The sequence below is a fragment of the Nicotiana tomentosiformis genome, chromosome 5, assembly GCF_000390325.3.
Source record: "Nicotiana tomentosiformis chromosome 5, ASM39032v3, whole genome shotgun sequence".
NCBI classification, from domain to species: Eukaryota; Viridiplantae; Streptophyta; class Magnoliopsida; order Solanales; family Solanaceae; genus Nicotiana; species Nicotiana tomentosiformis.
The window spans coordinates 129,098,490-129,119,351 of record NC_090816.1 but is presented as its reverse complement, the minus strand read 5'-3'; the positions used below and the strand labels follow the sequence as shown (position 1 = coordinate 129,119,351).

Sequence of the window (20,862 nt, the reverse complement as noted above, 5' to 3'; positions counted from 1 at the left end):
TGGACCCTATCTTGAGAAGTTTGGTTACCTCATCCTTTATGAATGCATTCTTTTCCTCAAACTGGGGTCTTCTCTTTTTCTTCACTAGTCTGAACCTAGGGTCCAAGCTTAGCCGATGCGTCGTTATGTCCGGTGGGATCCCTGATATATATAAATGGGACCAGGTAAAGCAATCAATGTTATCGTTAATAAATTGAATAAGTTTCTCCATGAGTTCGGGGCTCAACCCCGTTCTCAGGTATACCTTTCGTTCGGGCCAGTGCTCGATTAGTGTGACTTGCTCCAGTTCCTCAATCGTTGATTTGGTGGCGTCGGAGTCATCGGGAATCATGAAGGATCGAGGGATCCTCTGATCGTCACCTTCTTCGATCTTCTATTTATCTGGTTGGGTCAAATCTGATGTCTGTTATTGCTATTTGGTATCTCGTTCCCCTTCTGAGCCCGATCCTTTTACTGGCGAAAGTGAGGATATTGGTTTCGCTTCCTCGACGGCGAACATTTCTCTTGAGGTTGGTTGTTCTCCATACACTATTTCGACCCCTCTCAATGTTGGGAATTTGAGGATCTGGTATAGGGTCGAAGGTACAGCTCTCATGTTGTGGATCCATGGCCTCCTAAAAAGGATGTTGTATCTCATGTCGCCTTCGATCACATGGAACTTCGTTTCCTGGATGTTTTCGGCCACGTTTATTAGTATAATTATCTCGCCTTTGGTGGTTTCACATGCCATATTGAATCCGTTTAGAACCAAGGTTGCGGGTACGATCTGGTCCTGCAGGCCGAACTGTTCTACGACCTTCAATCTGATAATTTTGGCCGAGCTACCTGGATCAATCAACACACGCTTAACTTTAGTTTTATTCATGAGTACGGATATTACCAATGCATCGTTATGAGGTTGTATGATTCCTTCTGAATCTTCATCATTGAAGGACAAAGTTCCTATGGGTGTGTAATCTTTAGTTCGAGATCATTTTTCTCTCACAATCGATGTCTTAGTGCGTTTAAGCACTGGTCCCTGGGGGATATTAGCGCCGCCGATGATCATGTGAATGACATGTTGTGGTTCTTCTTGTTCATTTTGCTTGTCGAAATCCCTATTTTTAAAATGGTTCTTCGCCCTATCGCTCAAAAATTCTCCAAGGTGCCATTTGTTGAATAACCGGGCTACTTCCTCTCTTAGTTACCTACAATCTTCCGTTCTGTGGCCATGGGTGCCATGATATTCGCACATTTGATTGGGATTCCTCTTGGCAGGATCGGTCAGCATGGGTCAAGGCCATTTAGTATCTTTGATGCGTCCGATAGCCGAAACGATGGCGGATGCATCAATGCTGAAGTTATATTCCGATAATCGAGGTGCTTCCTTAGATCCGGCAGGCCTATCGAACCTACTTCTGTTCATCAGCCCCCGGGACCCTTGACCTCGATCACTTCTTTTGTTATTTTGCCCGAGGTTATGTCTCGATTCACTGACTCTGTGGCTTCCATTGTACGGTTGGTATCGATCACCGATCGGACCTCGTTCTCGATTAGTATCCCTTCGAACAGCGGGTTCAGACCCCAATTGTTCATCTTCGACCCTAATTTTTAATTGGTACTGATTGTGCACGTCGGCCCATGTGATGGTTGGGTATTCAATCAGGTTATGCTTTAATCACTGTGAAGCCGTCAAATTTCGTTCGTTTAAACCTTGAGTGAAAGCCTGAACAGACCAATCGTCTGTGACTGGTGGCAAGTCCATTCGTTCCATTTGAAAACGAGATACGAACTCCCTCGGCATCTCGTTATCCTTCTGTCATACCTTGAAGAGGTCCGATTTCCTTGTTGCTACTTTTATGGCGCCGGCATGTGCTTTCACAAAAGAATCTGCTAACATGGCGAACAAGTCGATGGAATTTTGTGGTAGGTTGTGATACCAAATCATTGCCCCATTCGAGAGGGTCTCTCCGAATTTTTTCAACAACACAGATTCGATTTCATCGTCTTCTAAATCATTGCCCTTGATGGAACATGTGTAAGAAGTGATGTGCTCGTTGGGATCGATCGCTCCATTATATTTGGGAATTTCGGGCATACGGAATTATTTGGGAATTGGTTTCGGAGCTGCGCTCGAGGGAAAAGGTTTTTGCACGAATTTTTTCGAATCCAACCCGTTTATCATTGGTGGAGCTCCTAGGATCTGATCGACCCTAGAGTTATAAGTTTCTATTTTTTTATCGCTTCGACTCGCTTTGTGAGTTCCTCTAGCAATTTAGCAATTTCGGGAGTAGTCCCCGATTCTTGCTCATTTGACTTTACTATGGCTGGCCCCGTCCTGTGGGTGATTTCTAGAGATGGATTGGGCTCCAGCCTGCTTTGTAGCTGGGTTTGGCTCTGCAACTGAGCTATTGCTTCTTGTTAGGCTTGCAACATTTCGAAAATTATATGCAAGCTAACATCGTTTTCCTCGACGTTATGGGTATCTCGAGCTGCAGACCGAGTACCACCATGGATGCTATTCTCGGGTACAGCATGTAGGTTCGCCTCAATGGCTACATGCGAATTAATATCTATTGGCACTCCGATTCGAGCTCCAACAGTGTTTACAAGTAGTCTTTCAGTACCGGGTGTCAAGTTATTGTTTTTGTCTTGAAGGCCGGCTCCGTTGTCGATTGGTAAAGCCATTTGATTGGTGGTTAGTCATAGCTAATCCAAAATTCAAGATATTTTTGGAAATAAGCGCAAAACACAATGGCGTGTTTTTTCAGATTCGTATCAAATAACCACTATTATCCTTGGCCCCACGGTGGGCGCCAAACTGTTTACCCAAAAAACGGATTGAGTTAAATTTATACGTAGTTCTAAGGATATGTGATATAGGTTAATACAAATCGTAAGGATAAAAGAAAATATCAAATATGGACTGCAGAGAATGTAAAATAAACAAAGTTGTAAAGAAGACGATTTTTAGGACTAAGCAAGATGGATCAGTTTTTTTTAGACTTAAAAGAGTAACTCTTGAATATAAGAGGATATGGTGCTTGAATTACAGTGTGAGCTCTATCTGAAAACTGCCCCTGTACAGAAATGATAACCCTCCACCTTTATAGTAGAGGGATCTTACTTTAAATATAATTAAAAATACTCAGTGGGAAGTCCATGATAAATCAGCTTTTCCATAATTCCTGCCAAGATTCTCTCCTCTAGTGGGATTGCAACGGATTTTGTCTGTGAGCTCGATCTTGACTCGAGCTCTCGATCTTGGCTTGAGCTCGATCCAGACTCGAGCTCTCGATCTTGGCTTAAGCTCGATTCTGACTCGGACCCTTGAATTGATTCGGAGTCAATGTTGGTCGGTCTCTAGATCATAAGCTTGATAGCTTTACTTTGCATCATAGTTCGATTTGGATTCAAGCTTCATAATGATATCGAACTCGACATTGATCGGCCCTTCGGGTTCGAAGCTTGTTTGTACCATCTTCGGAACTCATCTCGAAGTCTCACTTCGATCGCTTATCTTTCGAACTCGATCAGACGTACGAAGGCCGAAATCTATTTAGACCGTATACAGTAGGAGTGGCCAAATTTGTCTGCCACTAAAATAATAACACCAGTAACAATCGAAAAAAGCTTTGAATGTTGAATATGATGTAGGATCAACATGGAGGTTACTCCGTGGGATCAATAATATGATTTTTATTGATAGGTATTCTGAAATGCATTTTGATTTTCTTGAGTTTCTTCTGAATAACATAACTTATAATCTGCCTTTGTATTGCATATTGGTATTCGTTTTCTCTATTTTCTACTTCTTAGGCAGAACAAAAATTTGGAAGAGTACTTTGAATAAATTATGATGCTGAAAATAGAAAGGAAAACCATATTAAAGCAACAGGTGGCTTTTTCAGCCTAAACTAAAATTTTAATATTTTCTTCCCTCTAGAGACAGAATAATATCACCATAGTGGAACAACAACCAAGGAAATATTACACAAAAGCAATAGCATGCAATTCAGAATTTGAGAGGAACAAAAGGAGCAATATTTAAGATGAAATTGAGCAAACACTATACAAACATATACGACATCCGAAAATTCAAAAAATTCAAAATACAGACAATACTCAGAAAAATGGTAGAAATCAGCGGGAATCCAAAATATTCAATGCCTCAGTATATATATTGTCTTCATAACTCAAAATAATAAAGAATATCGATAGATTAGTTAAATAGTTACCTAAAATCAAATAAAAAATGGAGTGGATTCCAGGAAGGGTAAATTGGCACTGTATCTTTAACCCGACGCCTCGTATTAGAAACTGTTCAGAGGTCTCGAAAAATCAAAGAATGAAAAGAAGACAGAGAGAAAATCGAGAGAAATTACACCTGAAAATGTAGGAGATGGATAAGAAAATGAATAGAGCCAAGAATTCATGAAAGTCTGAAAGAACTGAAAAAGTACACTCCACTATGAATTCGTGTCTGGTGAATGGAAGATACTGGAGTGAGCAATTTATACTTTTTTATGATATAATGAAAAGTCAATTTTACCCAGATACAGTAATTTATTCCATCAAATCTCAATCATGAATATGAGACATTTAACACTCTTTGTACCTACATGATATAATTTACACCCTAAAAGCTAGCTATTGAGATGAAAGAGCTCAAGGCTATATAAACCTCACATCAGCATATTCCAATATCAATGTGGGATCAAGTCTCATATCTTACAATGTACCATAACAAACCATCACGTTCCGCATTCGTCGTTCCAGACAGTTGTGCGCTAAACCTACTAGCTCTGACGAACACGCAATATCGGTGTCACCATCCATGGCACGATGGGCATAGAAGGTGATCGGTGGCTTTGATACCATTGATATAACCCAAGAATAACCAAACCCCAAAAGCTAACTATTGAGGTGGGAGAGTTCAAAATTATATAAACTTCACATCATCACATTCAATACCTATATAAAACTTAAATTCCATACCTTGCAATGGACCATAATACCGTACATGTAGGATTAAATATTTGGTCCCTGAACAATATAATAATATGATTCAATATCAAAAATCCTGAAAATAAATAAACCGGGCTCTGTATTATATTAAAATAAAAAAATAAAAACAACTCATTGTCTCAGTCAACTTGAGACACTAAAACGGATAGGGAAGTAGCCAAATGGAAACGGTGGGGAAGGTTCTGCAAGTAACAAAAAAGTAAAAATTTACTCCCATCGAATATTTATAAAGATTTATTCTAATTTACCAAGATCAAGTGATAAGTTAAAGTAAGAATATACATTAATTCTGTATGATTTAGTGTTGGGATTTTAAGCTTGTGTAGCTTAAACATGGTGAATGAGAAATTGAGGGAAAATAAAATATTTGAGTTTCCCTTGGCAAAGGGACATTATCCCATATCGGAGGAATAAAAGGCTTTTTATGGGTATATATATAATTGCTCTTCTTCTAGCTCTTAAAGAGTTGAGAAAAAGGCAAGCCTTGCGCCGTCGTCGTCGTCACTCAATCGGCTCGGCTTCGGCTTCGGATTCGGATTTGGTCAAAGATTGATTGATTAATCTTTTTGGACAAAATTCCTTTTAATTATTTAATTAATTAATTAAATAATTAATGAAAAATTCAATCCGGAATAAACCATGACCCGCGACCCGGTTCGGTCTGGCCCGTTTTTTTTTTTCGAATTATTTTAAATATATTTTTCCCGCAATATTTCAAACAACCCTTTTCCAACAGCCATGGCTGTTTCTGAAAGGTTGCAAACCTTTTCAGAAACAATGCCAGCGACTCTATAAATAGAGTTTGAATCCCAGAATCTTTCCTTACGAAATTTTTTGAGCTGCTTCTTCTTCTTCTTCTTCTGCACAATATTTTTCAGTGTGTTTTACGACCATTGAGTGGTTCGCAGTTCATTAGAGTTTTTTGGTACCAATACACTGGTGAGTTAAATCGTTCTATCCTGGGAGGATATATTCCACACCTCGGGTACTTGAGGGAAATAATTTCCTTAAGGACACACTGTGTATTCAGTGGGCTCGATTTATTCCTATACTGTTTTTCCAGAATTTATTTTGTTAAACAAGTATTACTAACTTTCTGTTTTGTTTTTTCAGAAAGTTTAATTTTTTATTACAGTAATACATAATTATAACATTTAGTAATAATCATATTTGTGAAGTCAGCATCATATTTATTAAGTAGACGTAAATACCCAATGCTACGAAGCTTTACCCCAACAAAAACTTAACCAACTCTTCTGAACGAGGCCAAAATCCACTCGACAAAATAATCACATCCTCTTTTAAGTGAAGTTTATTACAAAATGGTCAAAATATTAAAAAATGAGAGTTTCAAAAATAATGTTTTTGTTAATAACATGTTTTTACGTATTATATACAAAAAGGTTTAATTAGTTCGTGTAAGAAAATGAAATCTGGGGTTAAATTGGTTAGACAGTTTCTCGATAAATCTACAGTGTAATATCTTTAGATTAAAAAAACCCAACATAAGTAATGTCTATCGTAAATACATATTAATACATATTAAAGCCGGCGTACAGTATCACTAATACAACTCTTTTGCTGTACATTTTTTACATTATTTGCATAGTTATATATGTTTAGCTTAAATCCTTTCAAAAAGGGTTAGACATTCTAAACAGATGAAAGGGCTTTGAAATGACGAAAACAAATGGGCTTTGAAATAACCTGGGTGTTTGTGCTTCAATTGAGCATAGTGAGCAATGACCCAAATCATCCAAAAGCATGGGGCAAGTGCACAAATAGCCATTCTTAGGGATACTATTTAGAGATTAACCAATACTTATTTTGATCTGAAATTTTAAACTAAAAATCTCAATTTCAGGACAATTCAGAGTATTTTTGTCTAAAAAATTTGAACTGAAAAACTGAAATTCAGGACGCACTGACTTATTCTTAAATAGTAACCCTTTAGAGTGGCTACCTGATGTCATTTCTACCAAAATCATGTCTCCAACGTAGGGCTGCTTATCGGACGGATCGGGTGGTTATTTACTCTTAACGGTTCGGCTTATCGGTTATCGGCTTTTAAGTGTATTAATCCGCTAGCCACCCGATAAGATATCGGGCGGATTGGTATCGGTTTTGCTATTATCGGGCAGTTATCGGGCCACCCAATAATTAAAAACCTATTTGGACTGACTACTTTTATTATGGGACCGAACTAAAATTAAATAAAAGGGCTACTGGAAACACCAAGTATAATGTTACAGTTCAGCTAGCTAGTTTGTTGGTCTTGTTCACATAATGACAGAATCACAGTTCATAAAAGTTGTGTAGAACCTTGTGAATGTTCTAGTTAACGAAGTATAATGTTACACAGACAAATCGAATGAACAAGCAGACTAATCAATTACAATCTAAATGATATAACTGTTAACGAAGGGTGTAGAACCTTGTGAATGTTCTAAGAAGATAATTACAATAAAATTACATTAGTTTTATGTCTTAAGTGAGAATACAGCAAAATGTTAATTAGCATGAAACTAGAGAGTAACATATGACTGAACCCCAAGATATATATTTATATATATATTGTTAACGGGTAAACGGATTATCCGTTAAGAAAATTGAATAATCCGCCCCCAACCCGATAAGCCATTAATAAAAAAATTTCAATTCGTTCCCCATCCGTTAAACCGTTAACCCGATACCAATAAGCAATTAAGCCACTTTTACGGTTCGATTTTCGATTTCGGTTCGGTTTTGAACACCCCTACTCCAACGTAATAGAGTGGGCCTTATGGGTGTGAACGTTTGTAGCCCAAGATCATCTTTCAACACTTAAGCAAAGTAGTAGAAATAACACAAGATAGCCACTCTAAAGGGTTTCTATTTAGAAATTAGCCAATATGTCTTGAATTTAAGTTTTTTAGTTCAATTTTTCGGGACATAAATATCCTGAATTGTCCTATATTTATGATTTTTAGTTCAATTTTAAGGACAAAATAAATATCGACTAATCTCTAAATAACAGCTATAAGAATAGTTATTTGTACTTCCTAGCAAAGTATGCTTTGAATTAGCCTTTAGACTTACCATACCTATCTTTGTTGAGAGAAAACAAAATTAATGTGGGACATCCGTCAATATATTTTTGTGATTTGACTTTTTAAAAATACTTTCACAGCATAAAAATCTCCATGATTTTCTATATAATGTTCTGGAAAGCATTTTCTTATATTTCTAAAGTTAAATCTGCACACAGTTGTACTAATAAGATTTTACATTATACATATTAACCCTTAATTACCTCACTTTCAGTAAGACCAAATTTCAGTCAATCGAGTCGATTATACATTCATGAGTCAAACATTTACACCCATAAGTACTGTAAATAACTCTTCCTTTAACAAAAAATATTACTTAAGGCAGAGATTTCTTTGGCCAAAACATCACAGGTTCATCTTTGTGACACAATATTCACTTCATATATCATGACAAGGAACACGAGATTTGTCATCTACCATTATTTGGTAATTGGTACAAAGCAAAGGGACCACACTATTATATTCCATCAAATTGTTTCAAGAATTTATGCCCACAAATTAACCTATAGATTCTAGCCTAGACCATGCAAAAATTCAATGGCTTCCATAATAAAGAGAAACAATCCAACCACAAAAATACGTTTTGCTTAATTTGTTATTTTATTTATTTTTTGTGTATCTCATCTAAAATACTAGAAAGTCATCGGAGATTTGGCTTTAGGGGCCATCTAGTAGTTTATATATGGACTCCTTCAGAGGCGGCTCAACGGATTTAGGGGCCTAAAGCCAAGCTATATTAAGAGGCCTCTTAAATTTATTTCGTAAAATTCATATAATAATGAGACGCATAAAAATTTGCTTTCTGATCTATTGATCCATCAAACTATGACTAAATAAAGTAGTTAAGTCAGAGATCGTGAGTTAAAGTCAGAAAATAAAATAGTAAAAAATATGAAAAGAAATGAGGAAGACAAAATACGCTAACTACTAAGAGAAAAAATTTATTGTTATTTTCTAACTCATCTTTATGACCTCAACAAAATAGGTAAGTTGTTAAAACTTGAAATCTCATATTAATAATTATTATATAAAATTAAATATATGTTATGCTTGATAATATAGTATACTCTTAGTAATATATTTGGGGGCCTTTAGTTTTGGAGGGCCTAAGGCAATGGCTTTAGTAGCCTTACCCTTCGGCCGCCCCTGGATTCATTTTCGAGGCGGAGCTAGCCTATGAGGTGAACCTAATCACTTAAGCTTAATCATTATATTTGTACTAGGAATTTATTAAATATGTATAAATATTTACTAAGACGAGTTATTGATTACATTTAATCTAGATCTGCATTAGTTTGGTAAAACTCATTAAAATTATTCAAAATATTAAACTACAATAAACTCATAACTCAAAAAAAAGTAATGGGTTCGGTGATTGAAATCTCAGTCCTAAAGTGATAAAATTAATATCGTGGATACGCCTTTGTTTGGCTTGTGAAAATAACTGAAGAAAACAATAGTGGTTGCGAATTTGCTTACGTGACTCCATGTGAATCCAAAGAGTTATATACCAATTCTTGGTCCCAAAGAAAGCTAAACTTAAATGATTACTTTAATTAAGGTTTCACTTAAGTTGAATTGACTAATTTTGCTGTCTTCTCGAGTTGATTGCAAGGTTCATTTCACTCACGATTGTTAGGTCCTGAGTTCGAATCACGCTGGAGAAGAAGTGTAAAAATACTATAGATCCTTATAATTTGGGAGGGTTTTTTTCTATAAAAAAATAAAAAATAAAAAAACTGCTCAACTAGAAAAATAAAAATGTCCCTTTTGTATTTTCTTTGCATTAACGAAAAATAGTGCTAATTTAATCAAATATTTGACTAACTTTGAAAATAAAAATGTGGTTGGAAGAATATTAATGCTAATTTTATATCCAAGCCAAGGAAAGTAGTCCTCGGTCTATTTCTTCCTTTTGATTTGCTCTCGCAATATATATATATATATATATATATATATATATATATATATCAATGTGAACCATCTCGTCTAAAAAATTAAATTATTAAAAATGAAATACATCTTATTAAGAGATTGCTACTACTATATTTTTAATGATCGAATAATTTCATTTAAATTGTTAAATAAAGACTACCAACTTTTACTTGTTTGCCACGACATCATATTTCTTCTTTCCTATCTTTGTTTTTAACTTTTTCTAGTAATGACGAAATATCATTACTATGTACATGCCTAATTTTATTACGATCAATATTTTCACTTTGCTAAACAACTTGGTCACATATGTCAGCATATTTTGGATAAGAACAATGAATCAGGCGAATAGTATTGCATATATTACAACTTAATATTCTAAAAAGTTATTTTTAGAATGATTTGGTCAACTCCCTTGCGTAACAAGGAAATTTGTCGGACCCCATTAGAATATCTTCAAGTAGGTTTTGGTTTATTATTAGAATCTGTAGTCACTTGAAAATTATTCAACATTTTGTTGATAAAATAGCTTGATATATTATTCATATGTATATTTTCTTCACAAACACCGCTTCCTATTGTTGTTTCATTATTAATCGACAAATTTCACGCTGGCTTTCGGTCTATCACAATTTTCTTTTTTTATTCGGATTTGGAATCGGCAAAGATCAAGCTCACAAGTTCATTTTTATTTTATTTCAAATGATAATGATATGAATTAAACTTAAAAAAATTTAAGAAGTGAGGATTTATATAACCATCCAAATACACAATTTTTGTTATTGTCATTATTTAAAAAAAGCATGTGAGACACATGACAATAATATATATACATCAGTTAGCTATAACATTCAATGCAATATATATGATATTTCAAAGGCATTAAATGATTAAATAGCTAAAGTAGCATGCTATGACAGCATTCAATGTAACATATACGAACAACAAACTCCAATTGATGTGAACCTTTCAAACAACTATTCGTTTATTTACGGAAAGAAAAATTAATATATTTTTTTGTACGGACGAAATTGGTTTTAATAATTGTAGTTTTTTCCAAGGTTTTGTGAGTTAAAGTAGATTTTGTTTCGAAAATTAAGTGGTTCATGGCAACTTTCATCCAATCTTTCAACTTTATTTTCAATTTTAAGGAGAAAAAAAAAGAATTCCTAGTTAGAGCTCGTAAGCTGACAGAGACGGATCTAAGATTTAGATTCTATGAGTTCAATCTTTAAGATTAGTATCATTGAATTTGTTATATTTTTAAAATTATGAGTTCATATCTCATATGTTGTTGCAATTTAAAAAAAAATTACACGTAAATATATATTCCGCATCGAAAGTTATAGTTTCAATTGAAATCGTAAGTTACATTCGCCCTACGTAAGCAATTACATCAGTTGGCAAAATACTCTCAATTAGAATTCTGATGTCATGATTTGGACCCTAAATATATGATAGGTCCATTTGAATGGCAACCATTTGTCTTCGTTTGCACCAGAAAAATGGATAGCAATTTTATCCCTGCGAACTGTTCTCTTCCCAATTGTTAAAAGAGCTGACAATCGACTACCACGGTTTAATTTGGCCTCATATGTTGAATTGGGTGCTCTGGTCTGTTACTCAATTGCACAAATTAACAAGATAGGTTAAATGAAAATAATAGTATTAAATTATGAACGCTCAGTAAAAGTTAAGGTTAACTAAACAATATAGTTTTGATTTGCTCGTTCAACAAAACCTATGAATAATATAATTGGTTAATAACACAGGCAAAATTTAACCATGAAGCTAAACTTATGATCAATTTAATACTCTAAGTTTGAAAATTTTATGAACAATTGAACAACTGTAATTTTTTCATTCTCCCGGAAAAGTTGGTTATACCATCCCTTTTTTACAGGCTTACAGCTCTAAGTTTTGATAACTATAATTTTAATAAGCTTTGAAATGTTAAAATTAATTTATAACCCTCTTATTTTTATACCTCTCATTAATAGCTCTATTACTTTATATTTCTACATTTTTATGTAAAGTTCCTTTTGTTTTTCTCTGGTGTCTTGTCTTTCTAAATCTGCTTAAAAGACGTGGATAGAAGGAAACATCATCTTGTGAACTCACCACATAAATAAATAAATTACCAAAAAGAGTTATAAATAAAATGGACTGAACGGTCATCCGCCACCTGTCAGAATTATTGTACTATCCTCCAAGAATCTATGGACAACTTGCTTTTTTTTATCTCAAATCAACTTCATACTTACGTATACTCATGTCATATGCAGAGGTGGATGGATGATTTGGGTTCAATTTTTAAGTTTTTTTTTGCGTTGAACTCATATTACGGTTAAAATTATGGATTTAATCTAATATTTATTGAGATTTTAGTTATTTTTTAAATATAAATTCATACTTTGTATTGAAAGTTATTATTTCAGTTGAAACTGTTGACGAAAGGCTACATCTGCCCTAGTCGATATGTAGTGACAATATCAATGACATATTCTGATTCTAAGTTTAATAAGTTCGATATATAAAGTTTTTAACACTAAATTTATTGTATTTTTAAAATTGGCTGAAATAAAATATTAAAATTTTAGTGAGTTTAATATATATATATATATATATATATATATATGCTTCATATAAAAAAATATGTGGACTCAATGAACTCTTAGTGCCACTAGCAGGTAAAAAAGAAAAAGAAAACGAGGTTTCTCCGAAGATAGGCAAGGAGAAAACTCCAATTTTAATTTTCTAATGTGTTACTTTCTTATTTGAGTTCTTCTTGTGGACTATACTTACTATATATATATATATATATATATATATATATATATATATATATATATATATATATAAGCATTAACCACACAAATAAATTCCTCTAGCTATCATTTCCTTATCTTTCTTCTAAGGCATTTTCTCTCTCTAATCTCTCAATCCCTCTTATTTAATAGAACCTAAAGAGAGAGAGCCTAGGTAAGGAAAAAATGTCTAGCAATGGAAAAATAGAGGAAAATAAGGTACCCTTATTAGATTATGCTGCTTCTAATATCCACAAGAGTTATATACTAGAACAAAACCAAAATGAACAAAGCTTTTCAAAAAGATTTTGGATTGAAACAAAGAAGCTATGGCATATAGTTGGCCCTGCCATTTTTAGTAGAATAGTTTCTTACTCCATGTTTGTCATCACTCAAGCTTTTGCTGGTCATCTTGGTGATCTTGAACTTGCTGCTATGTCCATTGCTAGTAATGTTGTTCTTGGCTTCGATTTCGGTCTCATGGTACGTAATTTCTTACTATATTAATCAATCAACTACGCTTCAATCCCACAGCTAGAAGTACACTACACGAGTTCTCTTTATGCATATATTTTAAATGAGACTTTGCATCGAGTACGTCGGCTATTTTTATTTTAAGAGATCATATGGACGGCTACTGGGTGCCAGAGGCGGACCTGGGATTTGAAGATTGGGGGTGCACTTTTGCTTTAAACCAAAATATGCTTTGTATACAGGGTGTCACTACTAATATATCAGTATTTTCTAAAATATACATACATGAATTTATGGATATTTTACCAAACTTTGCGGGTACTAGTGAATCCTCACTTAGTAACATAGGTCTGCCTCTGTTTGCTACTATACAGAAGCTTCGGTTATGTCAAAAAGATTCAACAATTTATGTAGTATACCAATAAAATGAAAATTACCCAATTTTCATAGTACCGAGGAGATTTAATTTAACGTCGTTTATTACATGTAGCTTCTCCCCTGATTGACGTTATCTATTATGCAGCTAGGAATGGCAAGTGCATTGGAAACATTATGTGGACAAGCATTTGGTGCAAAAAAATACTACATGTTAGGAGTATATTTGCAACGTTCTTGGATAGTACTCTTCTTATGTTGTATTATAATGATGCCTTTATTTCTCTTCGCAACGCCAGTTTTGAAATTTCTTGGGCAACCAGAAGATATAGCTGAGCTCTCTGGACTTGTAGTTTTGGCCTTTATTCCACTCCACTTTAGCTTTGCATTTCAATTTCCACTGCAGAGGTTTTTACAAAGCCAATTGAAGAATAATGTGATAGCTTGGGCAAATTTTGTGGCATTCATTTTTCATGTGTTGATAAGTTGGCTGATTGTGTACAAGTTTCATTTGGGTATTATTGGGACAACACTTACTTTGAATATCTCTTGGTGGTTGGTTATGTTGATGTTGTTCGGTTATACTGTTTTTGGTGGCTGTCCTCTTTCTTGGACTGGTTTTAGTATGGAAGCTTTCTCTGGTCTTTGGGATTTTTTCAAGCTCTCTGTCTCTTCTGGAATCATGCTCTGGTATTATTCTCTATCTCAAGTTTCTAGTCTTTTGTTTAAGGGACTAAGGTCAGGGGTTCGAGCCATGGAAACAACCTCTTGCAGAAATGTAGGGTAACGTCGTATACAATAGATCCTTGTGGTCCGACCCTTTCCCGGACCCGCACGTAACGAAAACTTAGTGCACCGGGTTGTCTTTTATGTTGCTCAGACTCTTTAAAAATGCTGTCGAGTGATCCTTCAAAAGTAGTATATTTTTGAAGGACGCGACAACATTTTTGGAGAGTACAAGCAGTATAAGTTTGGGAAGGGAAATGAGCTAGAGAGCAAATGAGATTTGTAATTTCATTTAGAGTTTAACTTCTATACATAGATAGGGTAAATATTTTTTATACTATTAGGTTATTTAAAAGATAACTACAAAAGAAGTGAGAAAGTAATCAGGAAAATAAGACAAATTATCTGCTATCTAATTTTAAAATTGGAGGAATAGTGTCAAATTATTATACATAGTGTATATAAGTTAAATTCTTTCCTTTTCCTTGTTTGGTTTAAGAGTGGGAGCTAAAAATTTTGCCATCATGTCATAATTTAATCTATTTGCTTATATCAATGCAATTTCTCTATGATCCATTTTTTCTTTCTAATCTCATATTACCATAAATATGGAACAGCTTGGAGAACTGGTATTACAGGGTGCTAATTGTGATGACTGGTAATTTGCAAAATGCTAAAATTGCTGTGGACGCATTATCCATTTGGTAAGCAAACTTTTCTTCTTGATTACACCTTTAACTTGTTAATGACAACATTAATTATAATGAAAACACCACAAGTTAAATGTACCAAAAAAGTTTAACTTTTGTTAATGTTGTCATTATCATTAGAGATCATTGCCTTTGCTATTCTTGACTATGAAGTAGACAAGTCTCATAATTTGGTCTCAGTCAAATTTAATGGCCAAGTAATCTTTAAATTGTCTACACAAACATAATAATTGATGACAGAAGAAAATGACCAAGTTGTCTTTAAATTGTCTACACAAACATAATACTAATTGATGTCACTTTCTTTTATTTGATTGTCTTAAGTTTTTGTTAATTTTAATTCTTGCAGCATGAATATCAATGGTTGGGAACTGATGATTCCTCTTGGATTCTTTGCTGGAACTGGGTATGTCTATTTCCTTTTTCATTTACATAATTAATTTAATCTTTTCATATTAGACATTATGAAAATAAGTGAATGGTATAGGTTCCATCTTACACTTGACAGTGAATTATGAAAATGACTGAATTAGACAACTAGTTGTTTTTTGTTTTCTTCTTTTATCACATGGATTATTTTTTCCTATATAGCCTAACTACTAATAGTAGCAATGACAAGTCGGGAATTTCCTAAAGTGTTCAAACTTGAAAGAATGAAAATAATTCTTCGATATTCAATATATGTTATATACCTCTAAAACTTAATATTTTACCTATATAATAATATAATTTTTCGACGAAGGGTGGTCAATTATAAAATAGCTGTATTTCTCAAGGAAATATGATTATATTGGTACACTGTTGGAAAATCAATCAAGACATTGAATAGACACTATCCTAATTCTTGAAACTCCTATTCAATTATTAAAATTTGTTCCTGTATCTAGCACTTGGGTAATATATAACATGAATCTTGGGAGATTTTGTATGGGGCTAAAATCCATCAAAATCCTAAGTATTATATTGAAAGTACTCAAAAAGTAGACTAAAAAGATAAAAAGTGGTTGAAAAAAAGGACTAAAAGTGTAAAAATATTCATTTCACTCCAAATAGTCGATAGCCTTGTCCTTTCTCCTATTGCTTTTATTAGCAGAAGACAAAACCATAGGACCAATAATTATCGACCAGTTAGGTAATACACGTAATGTAATAGTCTATAATTTACACGAGTCCAATATACTTTATCAGAAGTTTGCTATCCTGTATATAACAGTTTCAGAAATGGAAAATAGACATGAAAGAATCACATGTTAGTATATATTAAGTCAAGGTCCACAAGATTTTGAAGTTGAAAAAAAATCTTGTCCATGTATACCTTTCTAAATGATATAGTACTAATTAAGAAAGAATTTGAGTTATATATACACTAACAATAGTTCTGAAACTCATAGTTTGCAACTTTTATTATCTCTCCAATACTAAGGTCTAGGTGTGGTTATAACTATTTTATCCAAAACATTTCAAGAACTTATAATATAGTCCATGTGATCTATAGGGCACGGGTTCGAGCCGTAAAAACAGTCATTAATGTTTGTATTAGATTAGGTTGTCTGCATCAGACCCCTTGAGGTGCGGTTCTTCCCCATAACCTGTGTGAACGCGAAATGCCTTGTGCATCGGGCTGACCTTTATTTTTTGGTTCCAATTTATGCTACACTTTGTTATTTCTTACTATGTCCAAAAAAATGATAAATTTATGTATTTAGAAATAATTTAACTTTATGTATACGGTGCAGAGTAAGGGTAGCAAATGAGTTGGGAGCTGGAAATGGAAAAGGAGCCAAGTTTGCAACAGCAGTAGCAGTTACACAATCAATAGTGATTGGTTTATTTTTCTGGATTTTGATCATATTTTTCCACAATGAACTTGCTCTTATTTTCTCCACTAGCCAACCTGTCCTTGAAGCTGTTCATAAACTCTCTATCCTCTTAGCCTTCACTGTTCTCCTCAACAGCGTTCAGCCCATTCTCTCGGGTAAATTCATAACTCATTTCTTTCGGTTCGAACTATATATACATATAAAAAAAATTAAAAATTTGTACTTATTCTATATTTACTAACTCTATATCATGAAATCGTCTCCGCTTGTCATGTATTCATTTACATGACATGTATTATTTAAGCAAAGAGTTAAAAGCTTCTAAGTTTGTTTTGTTTATTTTATTCAGTTTTTTAAATTATATTTTGATATTTATAGGGGTTGCTGTTGGATCTGGATGGCAAGCATATGTTGCATATATAAATCTGGGTTGCTATTATTTACTTGGAGTCCCTCTTGGTTTCATAATGGGATGGGGTTTCCACTATGGTGTCATGGTATGTTCCTCATTTTTTACAAATTCTTTATGGAAATGGGTTTGGTGTAAATTGGTAAATTGGAAAGTAAATTTGTTACCGAGATAAAAAGGTAGTACGGTGCAAAAGTTATCTCGTGTTCATGCAGCGTTCGGAGGCCGCCCCTAAGGGTGTGATGTAAACAGTCTTTCCTAATACAAGCATTAGAGGTTGCTTCCGCAGCTCGAACTCATCACCTATAGGTCACACGGAGATAACTTTACCGTTGTTCCAAGGTTTCTCTTCAAAATTTGTTACCAAGATCTTTTAAGAAAATATCAGTTAATAGAGAGTGGTAAATAAAAGTGAAGAAATGATCAGGTTATAATTCATTTTTTGTATGTAGAAAAGTGATCTTATGCTAATGAAAATGTTTCTATAGGGCATCTGGGCTGGAATGATCTTTGGTGGAACTGCAGTTCAGACTTTGATTTTGGCTATAATCACAATACGATGTGATTGGAATAAAGAGGTATTGTAATTTTTTTTTAAATACTAATTATGTATTTTAACTTGTTATAGTAGGAACTTTATTTATTTTTCGTGTTATAAAACTCATTTTCTCTGGATAATTACTTATAATTATCTTTTAAATGATCTGATAGTGTTTATAAACGTTAAATTTGAAGTATATTAACTGAATAAATTATTATCTTTTGTTGAAAATGCAGGCAGAGAAGGCCTCTACACATGTAAAGAAATGGGAAGACGTTGGTCACTTAACCTCGTAGAAATAAATAGCCAGAAATTTCGCCAATTGAAGAATAATGACGAAAAATGATAAAAAGAGAGGATAGTTCTCTCCAAGTTTTGTGCACTGATTTTTCAGGCTAAGCTAGTTCCTACCAAAAAAAAAGCAAAAAATGTATAAATTTTAAAGGAAGTTGATTGATGAATGATGATATGTATTTTTAATCCTGAAAATGAATCGTTAAATGTAAACAGAAATTCTCAACAGCTGGTATGACTAGAGTTCGGAGTTCTTTTGACTGTTTTTTCACATGCTCAAATATTATGTCTAAATATCAAGCATTCCCCTTTAAATTACTTAGTAATCAATGAAAAAGAGTCATACTTGTAATCAAGAATTGATGTAGACAATAATTATTATGCTTTACTTTCAAACAAGTTATGATTTATGAGTTATTAAACCTTTCCGCTTTATATAGAGGAAGAAAATAAAATTATGAGAACACGTCGAAACAAAAATATTTGTTAAAAAAAGAAAAGAAAAAACTAATAAGAAGAGATTACGAAGCCCCAGTGTAGCCCAGCCCAAAAATACAATCTTTTTCTGGATATTTACAGATCATGAAGTTCAGGGCTCTGGACTTCAATAATAAGGCCTAATATTCGCCCATATCATTTGGCCATTTGGGTTTTCTCCGTACAAAAAAGAGCAAAGTTTATTTGTAGCCACTAGGGCCAAACTTATATCAACTGATAGCTACAAAATAATCCCATACAATTAACAGCCCAAAACTAATCAAAAGGCTAGCCCAAGATCACTGCCACTCAAAACCCTAGCTTCCTTCTCCCTCAGCGATCATGCCCTTTTTCCTCACCCGAAGAAGTCGATGTTGAACGCCGTCGTCGCAAGCGCCGCCTCCGTATTGAACCACCAATCAACGCCCTCCGTCATGATCCACTCCCGAGGGGACCGCCTTCACCTGATGACCGTCGTATTCTGTATTGCTCCATTTACGCAACTGGACCATAGAAAATGGTCCCAGTATTAGAAGGAACACAAAATATGGAATATGAACACCATGATGGATGAAGAGGAGGGAGTCATTTTGGCATAAATTTTTAAGCCAAGGTGTTATATTTTGCTGGGAATGGTAGAGTTTTATTGAAGAAAGACCATATTTGATTAGATTTGGGGCAGTGAAAAAATATGTGTAAAGTATCTACCATAGAGTTAGGGCAGAACTGTTACCGTATTTGCTACTTTGGATGAGTGGTAGAGTTAAATTTGAAGCAAATAGTGTGCTAATAAATCTTCCATTGCAATTTTTGATTTCCCCCCCTTTTTCTTTTTATTATTATTAGTTCTCTCTTTTTTGGTTTGATTTGTTGTTACTTCAAAGATCGGTATTAGGAATTTTGTCCTGCATGTTCCAAATTACTGCTTAAACTTTATTTGTCGTCATTGGATAGAGAGAGAGGGGCAACCACCCTTTGAATAAAAATTCCAAGCTCTCTGTTATTGCCTCATTTTTTTTTTTCTGGGCTAACTTTCTTTGCTAGGGAAATCCTTTGGTTTCACCAAATAAATTTCTATTTCCACATGTATGTCATTAGTTGATTTTGATGGGAATCATAATTTCAGGCCCACCATTATTATATATTTACATAGATATTTATGTATTTCTTTCGGTGAAAATATATTTAAATATTGGTATATTACAAAATGTATACAAAATAGATTGTCACTATACAAAAATTATATAAAATAGACTGTCACTATATAATTTATATACAATAAACTGCCACTATACAAAACATATACAAATATAAATTGTCATTATACAAATAATATACTAAATAGAATGTCACTATACAAAATTTATACAAAATAGACTGTCACTATACAAAAATATACTAAATAGACCGTCACTATACAATTTATATACAATAAACTGTCACTATACAAAATAGACGGTCACTATACAAAATAGACTATTCCTATATAAAAAATATACAAAACATACTATCACTATACAAAAAATATACAAAATATATATTTCGGGCTATTAGATGCAATAAGTTTGGGCCGAAGGGCCATTTCGTGTCAGTGAAAAAAAATATGGGCTATTAAAATTTTGAGGGGTTATAGAGGGTAGTTTTCTCTACAAAAAATTGCACGCCCGTAACGGGATTGGTCTTAGCAGAATGTCTTCGTTTTTATGATCTTAGCAAAATGTCTTTCTTTTTTACTTGAATATCGTAGTTTTTCAATATTTAAAACTTGAAATTATTGTTTAGTGGTGGAATGTAGAAAAATTAATAATCCATTATTTTTAAAATAATAGAGTAAATAAAGCATAAACTCTATCAATCCGGCGGAGAAATGCTAAAAAGCTATAACCGAGTGCGAGTACGGGGGTTATTTTTTAGATGCTGTCAATTTTGGGTACTTTCGGCTAAGACCAGCACTAGCGGCCACATATATTCAAGATATGTCAATTGACATCCCTTCGTTGTAAAATTATACTATGTAACTAGGTAAGAAAAATTTATACGAATATACACTCATAATTGACACCTTTTAATTTTTTTCATGAATTTATTTTTTTATATTTCTGATTCCGCCACGGAAGACCGGCCTCTTACGTAGTCATTTTTGTCGATCACCCTTCTCCATGTGAATATACAATTGTCCAAAAGAGCACGTCATCCTG

At 33.8% G+C, this 20,862-nt stretch overlaps 1 protein-coding gene across 1 annotated transcript; it reads left to right on the top strand.

The window, feature by feature from the left end:
• The first annotated feature begins 12,915 nt into the window (after positions 1-12,915).
• LOC104095043 (protein DETOXIFICATION 27-like) lies at positions 12,916-18,447 on the top strand. The gene is made up of 8 exons (XM_009601091.4): positions 12,916-13,321; positions 13,836-14,377; positions 15,031-15,117; positions 15,473-15,529; positions 16,860-17,098; positions 17,322-17,440; positions 17,841-17,930; positions 18,130-18,447. The coding sequence occupies exons 1-8, from the start codon at positions 13,025-13,027 to the stop codon at positions 18,187-18,189; spliced, it is 1,491 nt and encodes a 496-aa protein (XP_009599386.1). The 5' UTR covers positions 12,916-13,024; the 3' UTR covers positions 18,190-18,447.
• The last annotated feature ends 2,415 nt before the right edge of the window (positions 18,448-20,862 follow it).